The sequence below is a fragment of the Fundulus heteroclitus genome, unplaced genomic scaffold (assembly GCF_011125445.2).
Source record: "Fundulus heteroclitus isolate FHET01 unplaced genomic scaffold, MU-UCD_Fhet_4.1 scaffold_73, whole genome shotgun sequence".
Taxonomy (NCBI): Eukaryota; Metazoa; Chordata; class Actinopteri; order Cyprinodontiformes; family Fundulidae; genus Fundulus; species Fundulus heteroclitus.
The window spans coordinates 860,135-882,659 of NW_023397175.1; the positions used below are offsets into that span (position 1 = coordinate 860,135).

General features: G+C 37.3%; 1 protein-coding gene and 1 long non-coding RNA gene across 4 annotated transcripts; one reads left to right on the forward strand and one right to left on the reverse strand.

Annotated features, from left to right (window-relative positions):
• Nucleotides 1-418: 418 nt before the first annotated feature.
• LOC118561828 (coiled-coil domain-containing protein 106-like) lies at nucleotides 419-21,920 on the forward strand. 3 transcript variants are annotated; one of them, XM_036134066.1, is made up of 6 exons: nucleotides 419-1,380; nucleotides 1,893-2,131; nucleotides 17,699-17,872; nucleotides 19,435-19,626; nucleotides 20,326-20,496; nucleotides 21,363-21,920. In XM_036134066.1, the coding sequence occupies exons 3-6, from the start codon at nucleotides 17,734-17,736 to the stop codon at nucleotides 21,653-21,655; spliced, it is 795 nt and encodes a 264-aa protein (XP_035989959.1). In that variant the 5' UTR covers nucleotides 419-1,380; nucleotides 1,893-2,131; nucleotides 17,699-17,733; the 3' UTR covers nucleotides 21,656-21,920. The 3 variants fall into 3 exon arrangements, with proteins under 3 accessions (XP_035989959.1, XP_035989958.1, XP_035989960.1); XM_036134065.1 differs by having other exon boundaries at nucleotides 419-2,131; XM_036134067.1 differs by lacking the exon at nucleotides 17,699-17,872 and having other exon boundaries at nucleotides 420-2,131.
• On the reverse strand, nucleotides 10,835-15,262 carry LOC118561829. The gene is made up of 4 exons (XR_004930299.1): nucleotides 15,246-15,262; nucleotides 14,990-15,089; nucleotides 12,874-12,978; nucleotides 10,835-11,720 (listed from the first exon to the last, which is right to left on the reverse strand). It is a non-coding gene; the product is annotated as an uncharacterized LOC118561829 (long non-coding RNA).
• Nucleotides 21,921-22,525: the final 605 nt, after the last annotated feature.

Genomic DNA, 22,525 nt, shown 5'->3' on the forward strand with positions numbered 1-22,525 from the left:
GGGCGGGGGGCTGCTTTGAATGCACCTTTAATATTTGTGTAAACCAGGTCTAGACTGTTTACTCCCCAAGTTGCAAAATCCACGTGTTGGTAGAACTGAGGGAGAAAAGTTTTCATACTTGCCTGGTTAAGATCCCCAGCAATGATGAAAACGCCCTCCGTGTATGCAGATTGCAGCTCAGAGATAGTCTGATAGAGGACACTCATAGCCTCTTTTGTATTCACGCTCGGAGGAACATAAACCGCTGTGATAATAACAACAGTGAACTCTCTGGGCAGGTAAAACGGTCTGCAGCTAACAGTTAGCATCTTGATGTCCAAAGAGCAAAAGATTGTGACTAATCTAGCATTTTTACACCAGGTGTTATCGATGTAAACGCAGAGTCTGCCTCCTCGGGTCTTACCGCTGAGTTTTTTGTTTCTGTCGGCGCGGAAGGTGGCAATCCCCTCCAGGCTAACGGCGTGGTCTGGGATTGATGATGTGAGCCATGTTTCGGTCAGGATCAGAGCGCAGCATTCTCTAAACTCCCTCTTTGCAGAAAGTTTGAGTTGTAGATAGGCCATTTTGTTTTCTAGTGAGTGGACATTGGACAGCAGGATGGAGGGGAGCGGCGATCTGAATGGGTTAGCCTTCAGCCTGGCTGCTAAACCCCGGCGACAGCCGCGTTTCTTCAGCCGGCTACACCGCTTTCGCTTGGCCCTCCTTCGGCATGAGCTGCTCGGTGAGTCCGCGGTACCGTAGGTCTCTGGGAATCATTCCCGGAGGACTCCGTAGCCGCGTAAACAGTCGATCGTAGTAGTGGTTACTAGTCCAAAAACAGTACATGGCCGTAACTCCAGCAGGTGCTGGCGATCGTGTACCAATCGGCTGGGTAGATGAGTAATTTCTAGCGAGTTTTGCATTATTTTTTTTCTGAAAAATGTCTGCCAGTGGTTGGAGCTGTCCGCCTAGCCGCTGCCCTAGAGCGCAGCCGGAAGTAAGGACCGCAGCCGGAAGTAAGGACTCTCCTTCAGTCTAATTGCCTTATCTCTTTTAACTTGTGTTAATCTGTCCCTTCTGTCTCCTCCCCTATTTGGGGAGAAGGTTGCATGCACCTGGCTCGATCCCCGCAGACAGCCACTGTGGGTCCCTGAGCAAGACCCTTAGACCCAGATTGCACTATGTGCACTGTGATAGCTGCCCACTACTCTCCAAGGGATGGGTTAAATGCAGAAGACAAATTTCATTGGAATGTACAATTACAATGACAAATAAAGATGTCTTGTTCTTCTATTTAGTCAACCCGTTCAGTTACACACATTGTCAGGTCCTCTGCTATGGTACCCCTGGTTCTGGTCTCAGCTTTGCCGTGTTCCTAGTTCCTGTTTTCCCCGCCAACCGGTAAGCCTTGTGTTCATTACTTAATAAATCACTCTTCATTTCAGCATGATTTCTTGCCTGCACTCTGACCCACAAACCAAAATCCAAGATATGATAGAACCAGTGTAAAGTAATATTTTGGTTTAGAGTGACCAGGTCAAAGTTCAAGCTCAGTCTAAATGAGGAATCTGTGGTAAGGCTCTAAAAATGAATGAATGAATGTTCATCGATGATCCCTATCCAAACTCATCTGATCTGTTTTACAATTAAGAAAATCAAATTTTGTAGATGTGCAAAGCTGGTAAAGACGTATCCAGAAAGACTTACTGTCGTGATGTCTGAATTTGAGCCCCCTTGCAAAGGCAACAACTACTGACGACAGGAAGGTTTACTCACACATTGGAGAAAAAGGGAATGTTTCTTTCAGAGGCAGAGGAGGAGTCCAGGACAACACAGACAAGGAGAGGGAAGTTGTAATTGGCAAGTTGTCATGTGTGGTTTAGATTAATAAAAGTTATTATCTCTCTTTCCAGGAGGTAGAAGGAGACAGCAGTGGAGTGATGGAAGGTGGGGAGGAAAGATGGGTGGTGATGGTAGTTTAGAGGAAGTGTTCACACAGTGTTTAGATCCAGAGGAGCGATCAGAGGAGATTAGTGAAGAAGATCTTGGTGGAATACTCCAATGAACTTTGGAATTGCGGAAGCAGAGGACGGAATCCCCAAATGAATCAGATACTGCGCAATCTTTTTTCTGAAAAGACAACAATGAGAAGGTAAGCAATAGAACACCAAAAGAGTACAATTTACAAACTTACAAGAAGGCATGACTACTGCTTAAGAAACAAAAACAAGCTGGCACATTTCGCAGGGGATTCACTCCACTGTAAACTAGGCTCCATCTCTGGGAACACACCTCCTCATCAACACACACTCACACACGCACACAGAAGGAACTGTGGCTGTGCAAAGTGACTTTCAAGGCTAAAAAGTGATAAAGAGGGTTTGTAATTGTTTGATATTGATAATTTGATAAATTGATAATTCTCAGAAGATTTATCAGAATAAAGAGAAGCATACTATTTCCAACCCAAAATGAGAACTGACATCTAAGGAATCATCATACGTGTGTTTGTCTAACTGGATTTTTTTCTACTGTTTAACTTTCCTTTGAAACTTCTGAACCTCTTATATAAAAGCAAGTGGATAATACTCGCAAATGAGCAACATTCTGTTCACACTGACAGTTCGCTGAGTTAAAGAGGAAAGATGTTCTGCATGAATGCAGAAGGTACACACCTGGACGGACATTAAACAGGACCCTCAAAGGTGTGCTGAATTGTAAATTTCTGTCATGTATGGGATGAACTGCCAGTGCATTTTTGGTTGAATTCATCCTACTTGAACTTGTCCTGCTCTCTAATTGAAAACTCCCTCCCTGGCATTGAATTAATTCCAGCAGACATAGGCTGTTATCAAAATGCAGCATGCCTACTCTGGTAAATAAAGGTCTGGTGTGGCAGAGGAGGAGGCTTGTGCCTGCAGTTGAGCCCGGAACACACACACACACACACACACACACACACACACACACACACACACACACACACACACACACACACATACAAACAAAGATATTAAATTCTATTATTTTCAACTGGAAACATGTGTGGCCTTCGCTGTGTACTGTACAGGTCACAGAATGAAGGACAGAGTGATTAGGAAATCGATAGTTCTGCGTTTGACCAAACTTCCAATGATTTTAGAAGACTGTATTAGCCCCAGGCTTCTCCTGCTCACTTGAAAACACTTCTTTCATTTAACTTATCTACATTCCAGGAGCATGCAGTCTTTCAGTGCGGAACCCGGGAGAGCTCACTTTAAGTGATATTTTTTTTCAGGTTGTGATCATTTGTGAGCACGTTTCCTTTAATTGAGCCCTCGAATTAATAAAACGTGGGCACGTTTTGATTTAATTGAGCTCTCAAATTAATAAAACGTGAGCACGTTTTCTTTTAATTGAGTCCTCGAATTAATAAAACGTGCACACAATTTATTCGAGCACACATTTTAATTATTCGTGGGTGCGTTTTGGTATATCGAGATCTCGAATATACTATAACGTGCTCATGTTTACATGTGTCAAGACAATATTGAGTGCACGTTTTACATATTGTGGCCACGTTTAAGTAGATCATGCACACAATGTTCTATAACCATGTTCACTAAATTGTGCTCTCGTTTTAATAAATTGTGCCCTCATTTTAGTAAATCGTGCGCTTGTTTGAGTAAATAGTGCACTCGTTTCATAAATTGTGCCCTTGTTTTACTATGCTTAAAACGAGAGCACAATATAGTAAATTGTGCACACGATTTAGCAAAACGAGCATACGATTTAGTAAAACGAGTGCACAATATAGTTAAACGAGAGCACAATTTAGTTAAACGAGAGCACAATTTAGTAAAACGTGCACACAATCTCTCAACATGCAAAACATTTTGCGATGACCCCTCTAGTGCTCCGTATTTCAGACACGCATAAGATGCATATTTTAATCAAGCCTTAACCACTTCAGTTGCAGTGGGATTGACAAGAAGAGTCAAAATTATCCTAAAAAAAATCTAAGATTTTCTCACTTTTTCTCACAACTCAGTCTAAATGTTTCCTATTCTTAGTTTAGCAAAGTCATCCCTATTTGCTACTTGTCATGATGGTGGATGGACAGAACCTTTTAAGGTTTTTCCAAGCTTTTCTTGAAGTCAGAAGTTTCCATAATTTTTTTCCAGTATTTAGTAAAAAATACTTTTTAAATGTGATGGGTCTCCTTCCTCAGTCTTCTCACAATAGTTTTCTGGAGATTTGGCCCATTCCTCTTAATAAAACTGGTGAAACTGGGTAAAGTTTGATGGTTACCTTGGTACCTTTTCAACTCTGCCCACAAATTGTCTCTACACTGTAAAAAGCAATACCCTCAATTAGCTATCAAAACTTATTTCTATACTTTACTTACACTTAACATTTTCAGTTCCAAAATTTCAACTTTATTTCATGAGTTACTGGCATTTCAACTCAAGATTTTAAGCCAGTTTAATAACATGTAAATCTGGACATGTTAACATAACTTAGCATTTTGAGTTTTAAAATACAAACCGGATCTCTTACAGACTTATCACAACCACGGATGTGGAAGCAATATTATTGCGAGGTACAAATAGTACTGAAATTCGGTTTAGATTTGATAAGGGATTAAAAATAAGATTTTAGTCCCCCATGAGAAGGTGCGGTTAATTAGCAGTTAATTATCAACTGAAGAAGCTAACCACAGAAGGACGTGAAAAGTGAACTGGCGGATGGATACTTTTTGTCAGCAAGTTAAGGACTTTAGCTAACTGGCGTTGTGGCATTCAGTGGGCTTTTTTGAAAGAGGAACGAGAGAAAAGCGAGTGAAACAAGGTAAATTTAATTTATCAAAAATGTCTTAAATGAATGTTTGTCTGTAGCATTTTTAACACATTACACTGAATCAACAGCTTAATTGCAGTCACGTTCATTGAGGCTGACCCATCCTAACAGCCCCACGGTGTAGCCTTCCTAAAATTATACACAGAAAAAATTTCAGACAGTTAGCAATATTTTTATCACATTTAATTCCACAGAAGCAAATTTGTGGCGCTCTGTTTAGCTTAGTACCGTGCTGTTTGCGGTCTCGGGGGTGGCTGTGTCACAGTTTCAGCAATTAGTTGGGACCTTTTTTTTTTTTTTTCTCCCTTTTTGCGTGCTAGCGTTTTACGTTTCTGGCACCTCACAATGAAAAAGACAAGGGTACTTCCAACAGAGCTACGATAGGCAATTTTTCGGTAATCTTAACTGCAGTTTCATGAGCTGAACTGACAAGCGGGGCGCGACTGTGAGTGGATATGGAGATGAGAGTTGTGTCTTAATGCAATGGAGCAGGTGAAGGCACCTGCATTATTAGTGACGGCTAAGTTATTTTTGATGAAATGCAATACAACAACCAAATTTCAGAAGGCGCTGGTGTGTCTTTTGAGCACAGTCGGGACAGGTCTTCTTAGTTCTGCAGTCAGTATCCTACATTTATGAACTGTAATGCAAACTTGGCAGTTCTACCCTGGAGTAGGTTTTCTCTTGGGTATGTAGTATTTTCTTAACTATTTATAATTGTATAAATCCTAGCTCAGTTAATGGCAAATTATTACAAGAAAGCTAAAAATGCAGTCATATCTTCTCCTGAAATTATTGTTCTAAAATGGATTACTTTTTGTCAGCCACTGGTGGATATGGTTATACCAGTGCGCAGTCATTTAGAATATGTACTATGTTTACACTCCCTTTCCCCCCAATCTGAACTACTTTTAATGTTTGTCATGCTTGCAGTTAATGACAAATGCTTTTGTATCATATTCTAAAAGTTTATGAACTGTGTTTTTAAGGTGCTGGTGGTTCAGTCATTAAAGACTACAACTGTGGATGAAGTGGAGCTGTAAGTTTTGTAGTTTTGCCTCCTACAATGAAAGAACCATTGTGAGTCATTACAAAGACACGCATGGATGTTGAAGACGGGGTTGGACATGCATTTACCCAAACTGTCTAACTGTGCTCCAATCTTATGTGGATTTTGCAAAACATATCCAGGGACATAAAAAAAGACCATATCCAGTTGCTAAACTACGCTGTAAACTCTGTACTTTTTCAGCACCAACCAACACCAAACAGTATTTTCTTCATTTAAAGAGACATTTGAGAATACGAGAAACTGTTAGTTGTCCATTTGTCATCCATTTATCATCCTTATGCTACTACGTTTGTTGATTTCGATCCTGACCTTGTTGTAAAATGTCACAGTCAAACCTTTGTAAATGATGTGGAGGAACACTTGGATGATTTAGTGTCATCAGATTTATTATTGCCTGATTCTGAAATTCAGCCTGTGCATAATTCTATTCAGCGGCGGATTGCATCCCTTTTATTTCACCTGCAAGCAGTCCTTCATGTGTCTAAGTCAGCAATTGAAGAAATTGTTGATGACTTGTTTGATGTGGGTAAATGTGCTGGACAAATAACTAGGCAGACGATAGAAAATATTTTGAAGGAGAATAACTGCAATTCTGAGGAATTAACAGCATCTTTAACTGAAGCACTACAAGGTGCAAATCCACTCAGTTTACTTTCTAGAGAGGGGCCCTTAGGCACATTTAAAAGGCAGTCATTTTATAGACAAAACTTTACTTTTATTCAACCTGTTAAATATGTTTTAAGTAGACACAGTAGGTCTCATACTGCCGTTTATGTCCCAATTCTAACAGTAATTTCTGAACTTCTCAAAAGATATGAGGTACTGCATGAGTTAAGGGTTAACAGGTCAGGTGAACACTTAGGGCAGTTCAAGTCATGTCTGGATGTAATTGTGATTTTCTTATCTTAATATTGTGATTTAATGCAATTATTATTATTTTTTTTCTCCTCCAGTTTAATTTATCATGTCTTTTTAAACATATACAAACAACAAATCAATTTGTTTCCTCGCCGTGCGGATTAGTTGCTAAAAGACCCACAGCATCTAAACTCGGAGCAGTAATGATTGTGTTCTGCCTACGATATATTTCAACCAAAATTGCAATTTTGACTTTTCTCTGCATTAACCACAAGCAACAAAAACGGCCTCTAAATAAAGATGTTTGCAAACAAGAGCTATTTACAACAAGAACTTTTAATGTTTCTATTAATCAGAATATTATTCAAGAGAACAGCTATTAATTGATTTGGACATTGATCCTTGTTGAACATAAAGTGAAACCAACAAGCAAGACTATGTATTAAACTTATTGACCTGTACTTAATGCTATGTATGATTATATAAACTGTAAAACGAGTAATAAAATTAGATTATCTCACTGCTGCAACTGTCTTCCCTTCCATGTGGAGGCAAACCCACTTTAAACATTTTACCGACACCTAAAGGACGTGTCTAATTCCCTAATTGGCTACATAGCCAAAAATTGCTGACCTCTGCGATTTGGAAATTGAGTTTGTTTTAATCGTGATTATATTGAAAATGCGATTAATTGTGCAGCCCTAATATCAACACACTTGGCCAAATGCACTCAATCTCTGTCTTCATTTCAGAGTGTTACATAGATTTTATTTTAATGTTGTCTATTAGTCTGTCACTATTGTATTTTTTTATTAATATTAGAGTTATATTGCTTGCCTCATGCTGCTGAATAAATTTAAATGTTAAGATACTAGTTTTTTTTTTTTTTATTCCCAGATTTATTTTGGTAGGTTTGTTATCCAAAAAAATAATTAGTAAGTCCTCTGGATGTTTTCTTCTTCAGACAGATAGATATATTAGATTCCATGTGCTATTTATGGTTATTAAAAAACATGAAATACATGCTCACAAAAATAAACTAAAAAGAAAAAAATCTGATCTGTTCAACTGTTGCAGGCAGATAAGGTTTTGTGATTTTTAAAACTTCTAAGAACAGGAGTGTAACATTATCCTAATGCCATATATTGAATTTTATATTTGGACGTAATTTTTTTCTTTCCATTTTCAGGTGAAAGTGGTCTACAATGGTTCTGTGTGTTGTAGTGTCAGAAACTGACATCAGACGTCTCTCAGTTGAAGCCATTTCCTCAAATGTTGAGGAACTATATCAGGTGTTGCGGACCAGCCTTGGTCTGAGAGGAGGATTCATTTTGCAGTTTCAATAATCAGTTGTGCAACCTAACGGACATCAAAGACCTTCCTGTGGACCGGGCAACTGTGAAAGTATTGTTCACAGTTGAAGACTCCACTGATTCTACACTGGACACAGGCAGCCTCCCTTCCGTCAGTAGTGGGGATTCTGTTGAATGACCTGATCTATTCCCAATTCCAGAGTTCTCGCATGACGTAGAACTGCAACTGACAGAAGGAAATTGTAGATATACCAAGGATGGATATGTGATGGCGATTTCTAAAGGTTTAATGACCGATATCCTTGACACGCTTGCAGACAGTATGTCAAACATTAGTGCTTATCCTGAGAGACAGCACTATGAAAATGTAGCCAAAGCACTGGTGGAGAAGCATCCCTGTCTGCGCGAACCAGGGTCTGAGAAAGGATGGTACTCATGGTTTCACAGCCTGAAATTTAAGCTTGGAAACTACTGGCAAAAGTTAAGAGCAGACGGATGCCCTGGAGTTATCATAAATAAAAGAAAAACAGTAGGTTCAAAGGGAAAATCTGTCAAGAAGTCAAAGAAGGGTGAGGTATACTGCTGTCCTGATCCACCTGAAGGACAAAATCCTGAAAGAATGGAAGAGAAGCGCAAGATAATGGAGACTGAAATGCAGAAAAAAGACCCTGATCACACGCTGTTAGAGGATCTGATGGTTGCTACATTTTCCAAGCGTAGAAAAGAGATCATTGGAGATGAACCACACATCACAGAGCTAATTTCCCGATGGCCAGCTCTGTTTCAAAAGAAATAGGTGATTACATGCTGTCATGATTGTTTACCGGTGTACTCAGGACGCGCACACGGGACTGAAGGTTTTTAAAGAGTTTATTAACAAGAGGTGCTGGATGGTGGATGATGAAGTCCGGAGGGTCAGGGTTGCAGAGGATCAGAGGTGTAGGTGACGATAGGAGCTGACGGCCCGGAGCTAGAGTCCATAACGACCACAGTGGCCAGGAAGCACAGTGGTACCAGTAGCGGTTCTCAGTAGACACTGACACAGAGCAGCGTATCTCCTGGGCGGCTAGTCAGAAACGCTTAAAATAAAACACAGAAGGTTATTTTTGTGCTTGACTATTATAATTCTGACTGCGATGTGTTCAGGACATTGCTAGCCATTCCCTTTGATGTGTGGTTTGACAAAATTTCAACGTGACTGTCACAACTGGAAAGACATTTTGGCGGTCAAGAAAGCGCTCTCTTTTTAAATCTACGCCTCACAACAACCTATACCGCTCCTTCAACGTTAACCACACCCTTCTCAGTATAAAAAACACAGCGAGGCAGGCTGATCGGGACACTCTAACATCTGAAACCATGAGGAACGACGAGGGCAGCAGTTTGACATTCTGCGGGCGGGATAGCTCTTTCACTCCATTGCGCCTCCTTCAACTGCTTCAACCGCTTCATCATCGGCGCAGCACAGGTCCCTGGGCAACGACAAATTCTCCCCGGAGCTGTAGCCCCCTCCTTCACCTGCATCCTCGCCAACTTCTGATTCTTCTGCCCTAAGCGACTGCGGGAGCAAGAGTATCCTCACCGCGCTAAAGAGGAACACCGTCGGCTGGTCCAGGCCCCCCGGATGCGTGAAAGGCAGCCCGGAGATCTTTGTTGTACAAGCTTACTTGTACGAATTGACCCTGGTCAAGCGAGTGCATGACCCCATCATTCAGGTGTGTGATCAGGTGATTCAAGAAAGCCCTGAAATAAGAGATCAGCTTCTAGCCGCCACGCATTGCTGGAGGGGTGTTGAAACCAGAGCATGCATGTTTTGTCATATCCTTTTTTTTAAATTAAATTAATGTTTTCTACAAATAGTTTGTGACATCGTATTAAAAGAATGTCTTTTCAATGTATCTGTTTTATTTTTTTACATCTTTTCTTTTTATATATGAAATGATTGTTTTACAATTAGTTTGTGATATAATAAATGAATGTCATTTCTTTCCTAATTATGTTAATAAAAAATAAAAGGTAACACTTTATTTGAAGGGGTGTACATAAGACTGACATTACACTGTCATAAACATGACATAACGCCTGTTATGAACATAAATGACTCTTTATGAATGTTAAGGACTGTTGTCATTAATTGTCATTCGGTAAATTATGACACAAGTAAAGCAAAGTTGACATTGTTAAAAATGTCTTTGTTATGACAACTTGACATTTACAGAGACACAAACGTCTTCATTATGACAACTTTACATAAACCCAAAACTCATAACCCATCATAAATATGTCATGACAGATCTAATTATAAACTTTTAAAAAGTTATTATTATGCATGTTTTTACATTAAATTACACTGTCATATGTGTTTGTTCTTAACTTTGGCTATCATGAGACCATTTAAATTGTATTATAAAAATGTCTCCTTATAGGACTAGTTATAAAGATGTCATTAAGTGTTTATAACCTGGTAAATGCCTTAATAAAATAGTCAAGAAAATTTTCCCTTACCTCAAGTAAAGTGAAACATATAGGACTAGTTATAAATATGTCATTAGGCGTATATATGCTGTCAAATGCCTTAATAACATTGTCATGAAAATGTCTCCTTACCACAAGTAAAGTGAAACATATAGGACTAGTTATAAATGTCATTAGGCGTATATATGCTGTCAAATGCCTTAATAACATTGTCATGAAAATGTCTCCTTACCTCAAGTAAAGTGAAACATATAGGACTAGTTATAAATATGTCATTAGGCGTTTATATGCTGTCAAATGCCTTAATAACATTGTCATGAAAATGTCTCCTTACCACAAGTAAAGTGAAACATATAGGACTAGTTATAAAGATGTCATTAAGCATTATTATGCTGTCAAAAGCTTTAATAACATGGTGCAATATCTTCCTAGACCTTTAAAACTATTTATTACACTGATAAATGCTTTTAAATACTGTAATAAAACCAATCCACAAGTAAACACAAACACTTTCTTTTATTTGATTTGAACAATACTATTATTTGTTCTTCCTCCAACAGAGAGTTCAATTTCTAGCAATGTTTCAGCACAAACTTCAGTACAAAAAAGAAAAAGTTCAACTTCTTGTTCAGTAAACTTTATTTCTGAAATACTAATTAAAACAACTGAAAAAACAATTACTTCTTTAACAAAGTTGTTTCAAAAGTCATAGTCTATATTTACTTGAGATATTGGTTAACATCATGGAAAATTCTGCCCAAGACACCATTATAATGACAGACACCTAACCAGTGGTGCCACTCTATCATTTTGAGGTGACTCTGTAGTGTCTCAGGAGTTCGATTGCCTCTATGACGCCATATTTCCAACTTGTAATTCTGCTGTGCACGCTCAATGTGTTGAGTATGAGCACCAGTGACTGGGTCAACAAAGTTTTTTTTATGGCAGACAGAGTACTGGTGATATCCATACTGGGAAAGCTGCCCCCTGTAGGCCCGCCATACATCTGTGAGGATAGATGTCCTAGGTCTGATATGTCGTCGTATTTGGCGTGTAAGGGTTTGCCTTGAGCGGTGCTTGACCAGTTTCAGAATGGGTTTTCTAGAATTTTCATCAACCTCCAGCATCCCGAAGACCCACTGGCGTTTGCGATGCCATGTTTTGCCACATCTGCCATGATGGTACTGAAAGGTAAAGCAAAGGAGACAAATACTTAAAATTCCATAAAACGAGGGAACATCTCCCAATCCAGTGTTTATCCTACCATTTTATAAGGGGGCACCCTGCCAAAAAAATCGATGGCCACCCCCAAGAAGGTCAGGGAATATTGTAAATTACTATAGGTCTGTAGAGGAACATGGTTAATTTAATTATAATTAGCTGTTCTAAATTGTGCCAGATCGCATCTGGAGCTATTTCTATCTCTAGGCTCACACAAGGTAGACATTAATCCGCCAACAGGTACAAGGAGAGCTTAACTTTACAAGTGTATACCCAGTGCCAGGCGCGGTGGTTACCTGCTGTAGAAAATTTAGGAATTTGTCACAAAAAAATTGAGTTACGCAAAACTATCAAGGGTAAAACGTCCTGTGTTTGGGTTCAGAACATCCGGGTGTGAGGAAGCTTTGTGTTTCTCCTAAGCTAAGATGTCCCTCCTACTTTCAGCTCAGTCACCTGGGTTTGCACGCAGGTAAAGTCACACTATCGCCATTGGAGACAACACACTGAGTTCCAAAAATGTTTTATCACTTGGGCTGGGAGCGCAGGATCCACAAGGATAAATGTGTGCTTATCTACAACAGAAAAGGACACATTTGTTTATTTTATGTCGTTCCCTGGTTAACTCAATAAACTGAGAATATTTAATATAAGTATGACTTGATTATCATCAACATTAATGCCTCTATAGGCATGGTCCCACTGGCTCGAACTGGCCGTGCACAGCAGGAGTCCGCTCACTCCCAAGTATCTCAGGAGTGTTTTTTTTCCAGGCCTTTCTGCCTTGCTCAAGAGTGGGGTCAGTGTGTCCTGGCCTGAGAGAAGTTTTGAGTGAATGCCCTTTTTTTCAGAGATTGGCAGCAGGAAGTGGAGAAATTAGGTTTTCTCCACGGAAGTCCAGAAGAATTGAAGACCAACATATAAATATTATGGACCACTATGAACAGAGTGGGGCAAATCCAAATATGTTTTTTTTTTTTTTATCGTGAAAACCATCAACCATTCCTGAAGGGTAAAAATAAGCATTAGGAAATCGGAGTGTTTAAATTTATTTTCACAAAATGTATATCTGGTTATGTAAAAGGTTAAATTAGACCTGCATAAAGTATTACAACTTACCTTTTGTTTGTGAGCAAATTTGCTCTCATCAATAATAACGAAGCGATGACGACCACCAATTTTCATTCCTCTCTTCCTCAGGCGCACAACAGCAGCCATGCACACCTTCAAATGTAACAAAATACATCAACAAGTTGACTTGTAATATTGCCTAAAAATGATATTTGATAAATGTAATGTATTCGGGGGTTTAGGGAAAAAGTGTCTTTGTATGTGCATTTCTACGTACTAACTATCAATGTATGTCCAATACATTGATACATTGATTATTTTTTGAATAGTGTTACTGAGTGAACCTAGGACTGGGATATAAATTGATTTTAATGCTTAATTCAAATTAGCAAATTTGCCATTTATGAAGGTTTAATTTTTTGAAAATCCAGATTTTTTTTTTTTCCCAATCCACTCCATGGCCCCCCCTCCCTCCATCTACCGATAGATATAAAGTGTAAATTGTTTTGGTAAAAGCTTGCATTGTTGAATATATGTTTAGGAAAGTATACTGTGGAAATAAGCCATCAGGATGTCCACAAAATGCGGCAAAAGTCTTCAGCTGATCCAAAATGCTGAAGCAAGAGTTCTGATAGAAATCCACAAAAGGGATCATATTTCTCCAATTTAAGCTTCCCTTCATTGGCTTCCTGTTAAATCAAGAACAGATTTTAAAATTCTCCTTCTAACGTATAAAGCCCTTAATAATCAAACTCCATCATATATCAGAGCTCTGATTACCCCGTATGTTCCTAACAGAGCACTTCGCTCTCAGACTGCAGGTCTGCTGGTGGTTCCTAGAGTCTCTAAAAGTAGAATAGGAGGCAGATCCTTTAGCTATCAGGCTCCTCTCCTGTGGAACCAACTCCCACTTTTGGTCCGTGAGGCAGACACCCTGTCTACTTTTAAGACTAAGCTTAAAACTTTCGTTTTTCATAAAGCTTCTAGTTAGAGTGGCACATGTTACCCTGAGCTATCTCTATAGTTATGCTGCTATAGGCTTAGGCTGCTGGAGGACATCAGGGTCTATTTTTCTCACTCTGCTGAGTTCTCCTACTGTTCTTCAATTTGCATTGCTTGTCATCATTTCAGCTTTTAACTTTTTGCTCTCTCTCTTTTTTCTTCATAGAAGGGACACCTGGTCTGATGTTCTGTTAGCCATGACATCATCCATGAAAGACAGATCACCCGCTATTACCATCCAATGTAGAACAGATTACTGGATCAATGTGTGCTTCTGTGCTTTTTTGTCTGTCTTGTTGTGTCTCTGCTCTGTCTTCTGTAACCCCAGTCGGTCGAGGCAGATGACCGTTCACACTGAGCCTGGTTCTGTTGGTGGATTTTCCCTTCCGTTAATGGGGAGTTTTTCTTTCCACTGTTGCTTCATGCTTGCTCAGTATGAGGGATTGCTGCAAAGCCATGTACAATGCAGACGACTCTCCCTATGGCTCTTTGCTTCTTCAGGAGTGATGATGCTTGTCAAGACTTTGATGCAATCAACTGGTTCCCTTATATAGGACATTTTTTGACGAATCTGTATAATATGATTGATTTTGATTTTGTAAAGTGCCATGAATTGGCGCTATATCAATAAAATCGAATTGAAAATACTCGAAAGATGAAACTTTTTTTACCCTAACACTAGGGTTTCTGCTAAATGTAATTGATCATGGCGCTGCCACACAAAAATAAAAGCTGCCACACCTTCAGAATCAATTCAAAAATGTTAAAATAATGTAAAGCATATGATATAGCATAACTATATCATATGATGTAAGTTTTGTTGCACCATTAGTCACAATAAAGGCACTTATCTTTGTTCAAGCAGAACCTTCTATTTATTTTAGCCTTATTTTAAGGTTTACTCTTCAAGCCCAATAGGGAAATCCATTTTGGTTTGTTAATAGGGTTTTTTGTCAGATAAATTATGTGACTGATTTCTTAGTTTTATATACTTTTTAAGGAAAAAAATCTATTAAAATTATGTATCACTCAGCACTAAGTGAACTAAATAAATGTGTAGTACTATTGAATTCAACTACACATTTTGACTTCAAACAATTAAATTAGATTTTTTTTAACAGCAAATGAATAACAGTAACAGATGAATAATTAATGCAAAAACCTTTCTTAGAATTGTAGTCATTCTTGTGAGTGTCTTGGAACTTGCTGCTATTCCCTCTGAGATCATGGTTAGTTGTTTCAGTTGCAAACCTTGTGAAAACCTGAAGAAAAAGACATTAAGTAACATAAGTGAAATGGAATTGTACTATCTTAATGATAAAGACATGGCCTGCTATTGACTCAAGACTTACAAAAATGAATGTAAATTTTTTTTTCATTGTTTTATTTTATTTTTATCAATAACATGTAAACTGTACCTTAACATGAACTCAAGCTATTTTGCCAAAGGGGTGTGAGACTTTGTGAATATGGACCCATTACGCACTGATAATGGGTTGCTTTTGTGATGCTTACATACCCTAATGGGAGAAAAAAGGAAAAACCCGGATCAAGGTTACATAACAGCTAACGTTTTGCTGTACGAGAAAGCCAAGTTAACTTTGCTATAGCACTGACCATACAGTTTGTTTTGCGCTATTCCTTTTAAGCTGTATTACAAAATTTGTACCAACTAGCTAATTGCTAAGTTTACAGTTACGTATATAACGTTAGATCAAAGCTTCTGCTTACCAACGCAGCCCATCGTTGCGATCGCATTTCATAAGTTTCATTCTTCGATTGCATTTTGCACAATTCATCTTCCTCTTCAGAATACCACATCGCTGCATCCATTTCACTATTCGTCTTTTGTTTGTCTTTGTATCAGGATGCCTAATATTTTTAAGAAGTCCGCGTAACAATCGTGTCATTTCTACAGCCTGCGATCATTCAGCCCTGTATTTTTTTGTTTTTTTTTGTTTGTCAGCCCGGTATTTTGGGTTAGGACCCGAAGAAACTTCTTCTGGGCGCTCTTTTACGTTGCCAGACAGAAAAGCGACCCCATCTGTTTATGTTAACATTACAAACAAACGACACATTGGAAAGAATTAGACAATATTCAACATTTACCGTTACGATTATGTAAAGAAATATTTAAAACAACACCAACCAAACTTTTTAAAGTTTTTTTTAGGAAAAATGCATTTACAATTAAGAACAACTCAAAGGGTAATAAATTATTGTATATACTTAGCAGTGATCCAGGTCAAACAACATTAGAGACTCTAAAACCATGCTGGGAAAATGAAATAAAGCAAGGTTGGATAATCAATAAGAAGTTAAAAGAACACAAATAAGTAACGAAACCATAAATTCAATGGTAACATTAACACAGATTCCACTATGGATTTTAACAGATGCAAAAGTAGATTTAGCATTTATGGACCAAAAATAAATTAATAAAGATAAAAAGGAAAAAGAAGTCATATTCAATTCATATAAACTGCAGGAATACATACAGTAAATAGTTTTTCTTAATATGTATAGATATTGACAGATACATCAAAAAACTCTGCTGGCAACATAGGAAAAGCAAGTGTTGTACCAAAAGTGCAAAGAAATCAAATCAATAAGGGACTATCAGTATACACGGGAGAATTTTTATCCATTCTATTAGCATTACAGTGGATAAAGTCCTAAAACCGTTAAAAGCATTGGTAAGTTTGGATTCAAGTTCAGCACTTATACGTTTAAAGCAAAGTCACTCAGAAAGCAGACAAGATATTTTAGTTGAAATACAGCACGCGTTGTTCAGAATTCAGATGATGGAATTATTTTTTTAATGGGTACCAGCAGCCATTGAAGACCAAAATGGCAACAACAAAGGAAAATTAATTTTAGTGTAATTACAAGAAAATCAGAGGCAAGAAGTGTAGTTAAACAAATAAATAAATAAAAAGTGACACAATGAATGAAAAGAAGCAAAAAAGAGTAGATTGTATTATATGATTCAATATGATACAATCAAGAGAAATGAGAACAGGACAGAGAAACAGGAGGGATGATAAATTAATAACATAATTAAGGTTTGGTCACACAGGACTTAATTATATATTGCATATATTCATTTTAAAAAATAAACAATATGGGAAGATGTCAACATTGTGTAAATATTGTTATATTAGCATGTGGGAGATATGAAAAAGAAAGAAGATTGATGATAGAAGACCATGGAAAGATTCAAGAAAAAAATAATGTAATAATTATATTGCTGAAAGATTAAGACAGTAAAAGTATCATATTTTTGATTACATTTTTTAAAGCAACAAAGATGGGTAGTGAAATTTGAGGATAGCAAAAAATTAAATAGAATTCACTAATAATCATTCTGTGCCCCAAGCCATGTCGGTAGATGGCGGTAGTGCACACATGGTGTTTTTTTTTGCAAACCGCCAAAAAAAAAAACTCCATGAAGAAGAACACCACCTTCGTCTTGTGTGCCTGCCTAATGTAAGCTAGAAGAAACGACTGGACCAGACCATATTTTATTTGCGGTGTAAAAGGGAATAGAGTTAACTCCCCAGATAAATATAAAAGGTAGGCTTATGCTTAATATTTAATTACATTTTTAAGAAAAAACAGTTTTCGTTCTATGTAAAGTTGAATTCAGCTAGCTTTCAGTTAACGTTAGCTAAATTCAACTAACTCTTTATCTGGAACATTAGTCCTTAATATTGTACACATTCTAGAAATTCTGGCATTTATATTTTTTCTCAAATTTAAATCAAGCAAACAATAAACTACCAGGTCAAAGTTACGTTTTGTGTGTTTTACTAAAGCAACTTGACTGATGTCACATGCTGCTTGTGTTCTTTTTTTGTGCCAATTTTAGCGAGATGGAGACTCGTTTTGGCAAAAAGACACGCGATGGGGGGGGTACAGGACGCTGTCGAAGACGTGCAAGAGGTTGTGGAGGAGGCTTTCGTGGACAAGCCACAAGATTTAGAACTTGTCTCCGTTGGTCGAAAGCCAAAGAAGAAAATGAAATATTCCCCAAGGAAATTGTGTAAGTTATTTTTGGTGTACTATTTTCTCTAGAAGGGCGTGAAATTTACTCATCGCACCAACCCAGTTAATACAAAAGTTAACATTTTAGGCTGCTAAAGGTTTTTAATTTGTCTGTAAACTATGTCATCTGATGTTCAATCTGTTATTTAGTAACGCTTCAATGTCTTAATGCCTTTTGAGAGCATATTTTCGCCTGAAGATTTCATAGTGGTGTTATAACACCATCTAAAATGTTTCAGTTAAGCATTATACATCCATTTTTCATTGATAAGCTTATTTGTCAGTATGTAGAAATGTACATACAAAGTAATTTCTGGTTCAGTGAATACTTTTGTGAAGTTAAATAAGTTAAATCTTATTGTGTAAATGTATCACTATCTGCGCAATTACGCACAATAAACCTTCATAAAGGACTGTTGCTTTGCTGATTTTTATCTTATTTATAGCCTTTTTCTTACAAATTCATGCTAGCGTATCCAGTCAAACCAAGCTAATATCTTGTTGTCTAACAGTTTTTTTAATCCGCATTCTGCACTCTGATTGGGGAACTTTGCTTCACATTACGAGGACGCATTGGACACTGATTTTTATCCGTTTTCTATACGGTTTTGGAGGGCAAACCACTATGTTGATGGTATCAGTGGAAAATCTAAGATCTCACGTTTTGGATTAAAAAAAAGGAAATTAGTAGCTATTATGGATTAAGAGATACACCCAAAATTGTACAGTAGCCCTTGAAGGTTTAATAAGCCTCTTGCAAACATACATAAGCCATTGTATTTGTTTTTAAATATTTTATGAAGGCATATTAAGTGACAAAAATACACATCTTGTAGGGCTGGAAGATATGGCTCAAAAATAAGATTGATTTTTATTCTCCCTTAAATTTCTTAATAACAATTAAGAAGGCCATGAATTACTTTCAAAAGCTGACTTTTATTTGAATTCTATGTGCAACTAAATCCAACCTGTGAAACATTGTGGAAAAACAATAATTTGTAGGCCCTGCCACTGAAAAGGATTAAACATAACACACTTAATGTGTACAGATAGTGGTATTATACTTTAAGCTAGTTTTTTAGTTATTAGTGTACATCTAAGAACAAAAAATCATGACCTGATCTTACTGTGAACTATGAAAGCCCAATAAGTACGATGATCAAAAAAGACAGATTTTCCTAAAAGCAAATCTTAAACAGAAAATTTCATTTTTCATAAAATCAATATATCACCCAGCCCTACTTTCTTATAACCTCACGTGCCTTCGATCTAAACAATAAATGTTATCTTCTAAATAGAAACATTAGTAGTCTATATCAACTTCAACAAATCTTTCATCAGAATAGTTTAATTCAGCTCCAGTAATCATGATACTTGTGCTAACAAAGACAGATTTCATTTTGATACTTATATTGTTTTTTTATGACAACCATTTAAGCTCTTACTGCCCATTTATTTGCCTGTACAGTAAACAGCAAGGGGCATTTTTGAGATGGAATTTAAATAAAAAGTTTTAATTAATATTAAAATCAAATGTATTTACCCAATACATATTTCCAGGGTCACCAACGGGGGCAGTGGAGTTGACCAAACTGAAACAACAAGCAAAGATGGATAGACAGAAGATCGATCACCTTGAGGACCGCATTAAATACCTGGAGGAGGCCAACAGGGAGCTGAAAAAGGACAAAGACTTCCTTCTTACACAAAATAAGGAAGCCACTGTGGCACCTGCATCTAGCAGCAAGTCAGGTACAACGGTCATAAAATCAATAGAAAAATAGTATGGATTTTGAAGTGTAGAGCGACATGGTTATGCTCACTGTGAGACGTTGTACATAGTGCACCAAAAAGCTATTATTTTATAGTCATAGGAAACCAAGCATTTAAGATGCAGACGTCCACCTCAAACCAAGATGACTCACATGTAATTTTAATAATACCCCTTTAAGTAACCTGGCTCTGGCCAGATGGATGTAGTTCCGCCGACCTTCACACGGCTCCACACATCCATCTGGACTTGCTGCTATTGTGATGGATTTCCATAACCCATAAAATGGATGGACCAATCATATTTGCCGCTTGGGATTTGTGACATATGTCTGAGTAGCAACCTTTTGGATTCAGGCAAAGGCGGCTCGCAGTTTACTGTATTTTCTGGATTGTCAGGCACACTTAAAATCATTACATTTTCTCCAAAAATGATGGTACACATTTTTAATCTTGTGCACCTTATGATTACCATAGTTCTTGTGCTTACTTACTGATATCATGTGGTACAATGCACTCAAAATTTTGTCGAAATATGTAAGTACGGCTTTGTCTATTGTGTAACCAATGTTTCCAATGGCATGAGGTTCCAGTGGTATTCTGGAATACTTACAGAATACTACAGTGTGAGCACCTTCTCTTAAACCTTTACTGATAGACCTCTCTCTTCTCCACCTCCAGGCTCTAGAGAGATTGCTCAGGTTCCTCTATCTTCAACATCTACTACCCCCTCCTCTTCTTCCACAGACTTAAGCTCCTCATTATCTTCAGAGGAAGAGGAAAAGAAGAAGAAGAAGAAAAAGAAGACCAAAAAGTCCAAGAAACACTCTGATTCGTACAGCCGTTCAAGAAGTAAGCACAGCCAATTTGTGTAGCTTCAATAATATACATATATATTTATACAATCCACACTCTGACTGGTCATGTTGCATTTTATCCATCTTTCACGACAATCTCATGGCTCCAACTACACATCCACACACAGTGGTAGAAGTTAGTGCTTCATAAAATACTGTCCATATAGCAGTATGATGAATTAATTTATTGGTAGTATAAATGGCCAACTAAAAAATAATTGATTTGAGCAAAAACAAAATCAAGCATCAAGACCTACAATGTGAACGTAGCCTAATATGCCACTTTTAATTTTTTTTAATTTTCCTTCCACAGGACATGTGTATAATGCATTGTCTGTTCTGGTCTCTTACTGGCTTCAATGTTTGCGATGCTGCTCTTTTGTCAAGATAAAATGCAAAATTCTGTGCTCAGTTTTGGGAACCCTGGGAACTGTCATCTGACAGGTTCAGGAACCATGAAGTAAACAATAGCTAGGAGAAAAGGAGCAAACTTGACAAAAACATTGTGAATGGAGAGGACCAGTGTTTTTATTACTTCCATCCTAGGTCACAAATGAGAATGATTTAGGTTGATTTTATTGTAAATACTTACTTATAGCTCTTTTCACTGTCTAAAACTGATGATACAGAGCAACTTTTTAAACAATGGTGCTCAGTAATATTGCCGTCAGTGGTATTGAGTAAAGGTTACTGCTTGGGCTGAGTGATATGGCCTAAAACCAATTTTGCAAAAATTGGATAATTTCCCAATTACCCCCAACCAACTGCTCCAAAAAAAAAAAAAAAACTCCAACAAACCATGCCTAAAGTGGATGTTGTTATTGTTTTTTTTTTGTTTATTTATTCATGTTTTTTTTTAAGTGACCACAGTGGATGGAGTTATCAACCGCTATGAGAGTGCCCTGAAGAGATTCACTAAGTTTGGATCTATGAAAAAGGCCTTCAACAAGATTAAAGTTGACCGCAACACCATTGCGAGGACAGCTGTTATTGCTGAGCTTGCAATAACTTTTCCTGACACCTTCAAGGAGCTGCTCCCAGGAAACCACAATAATGAGAAGATCTCCCAGTTTGCAGAGCGTTGTAGGAATGCTATAACAAAAGAGATGGCTAAAACCATTGCAAAAAAAGAAGTTGAAAACTCCTCCCAATAATGTACAAGTACACTTACACTATTACTTTTAACCAACTTGGGTTTTTATTTTTTTAGTTGAGTTGTGTTTTTAGTTTTTTTAAATTTGTATTTCAGAAGTAAAATCTGCTGAACAAGAAGTTGAACCCTCTGTTTGGGGAAGAACAACTTTTTCTTTTTTGTTAAAAGTACTGAAGGTTCGTGGTCAAACACGGCCAGGAATTGAACCCTCTGTTGGAGGAAGAAAAAAATTGTTCAAAGCAAATAAAAGAAAGTGTTTGTGTTTACTTGTGGATTGGTTTTATTATGGTATAATTTATTATGGTATAATATTAAAAGCATTTATGAGTGTAATAACAATTCAGGACATCCTTTTGTCATGTGTAAGTAGTTTTAAAGGTCTATGAAGAGATTACACTAACAATTTTATTAAACTTTTTGACAGCACAATAACACTTAATGACGTATTTATAACTAGTCCTATATGTTTCACTTTACTTGAGGTAATGAGGCATTTTCATGACAATGTTATTAAGGCATTTGACAGCATATAAACGCCTAATGACATATTTATAACTAGTCCTATATGTTTCACTTTACTTGAGGTAAGGGAACATTTTCTTGACTATTTTATTAAGGCATTTGACAGAATATAAACACTTAATGACATATTTATAACTAGTCCTATAAGGAGACATTTTTATAATACAATTTAAATGATCTGATAATAGCCAATAGACATTTGTGTCTCTGTAAATGTCTAGTTGTCATAACAAAGACATTTTTGTCTCTGTTAATGTCAAGTTGTCATAACAAAGACATTTTAAACAATGTCAACTATGCTTTAATAGTGTCATAATTTACCGAATGACAATTAATGACAACAGTCAAC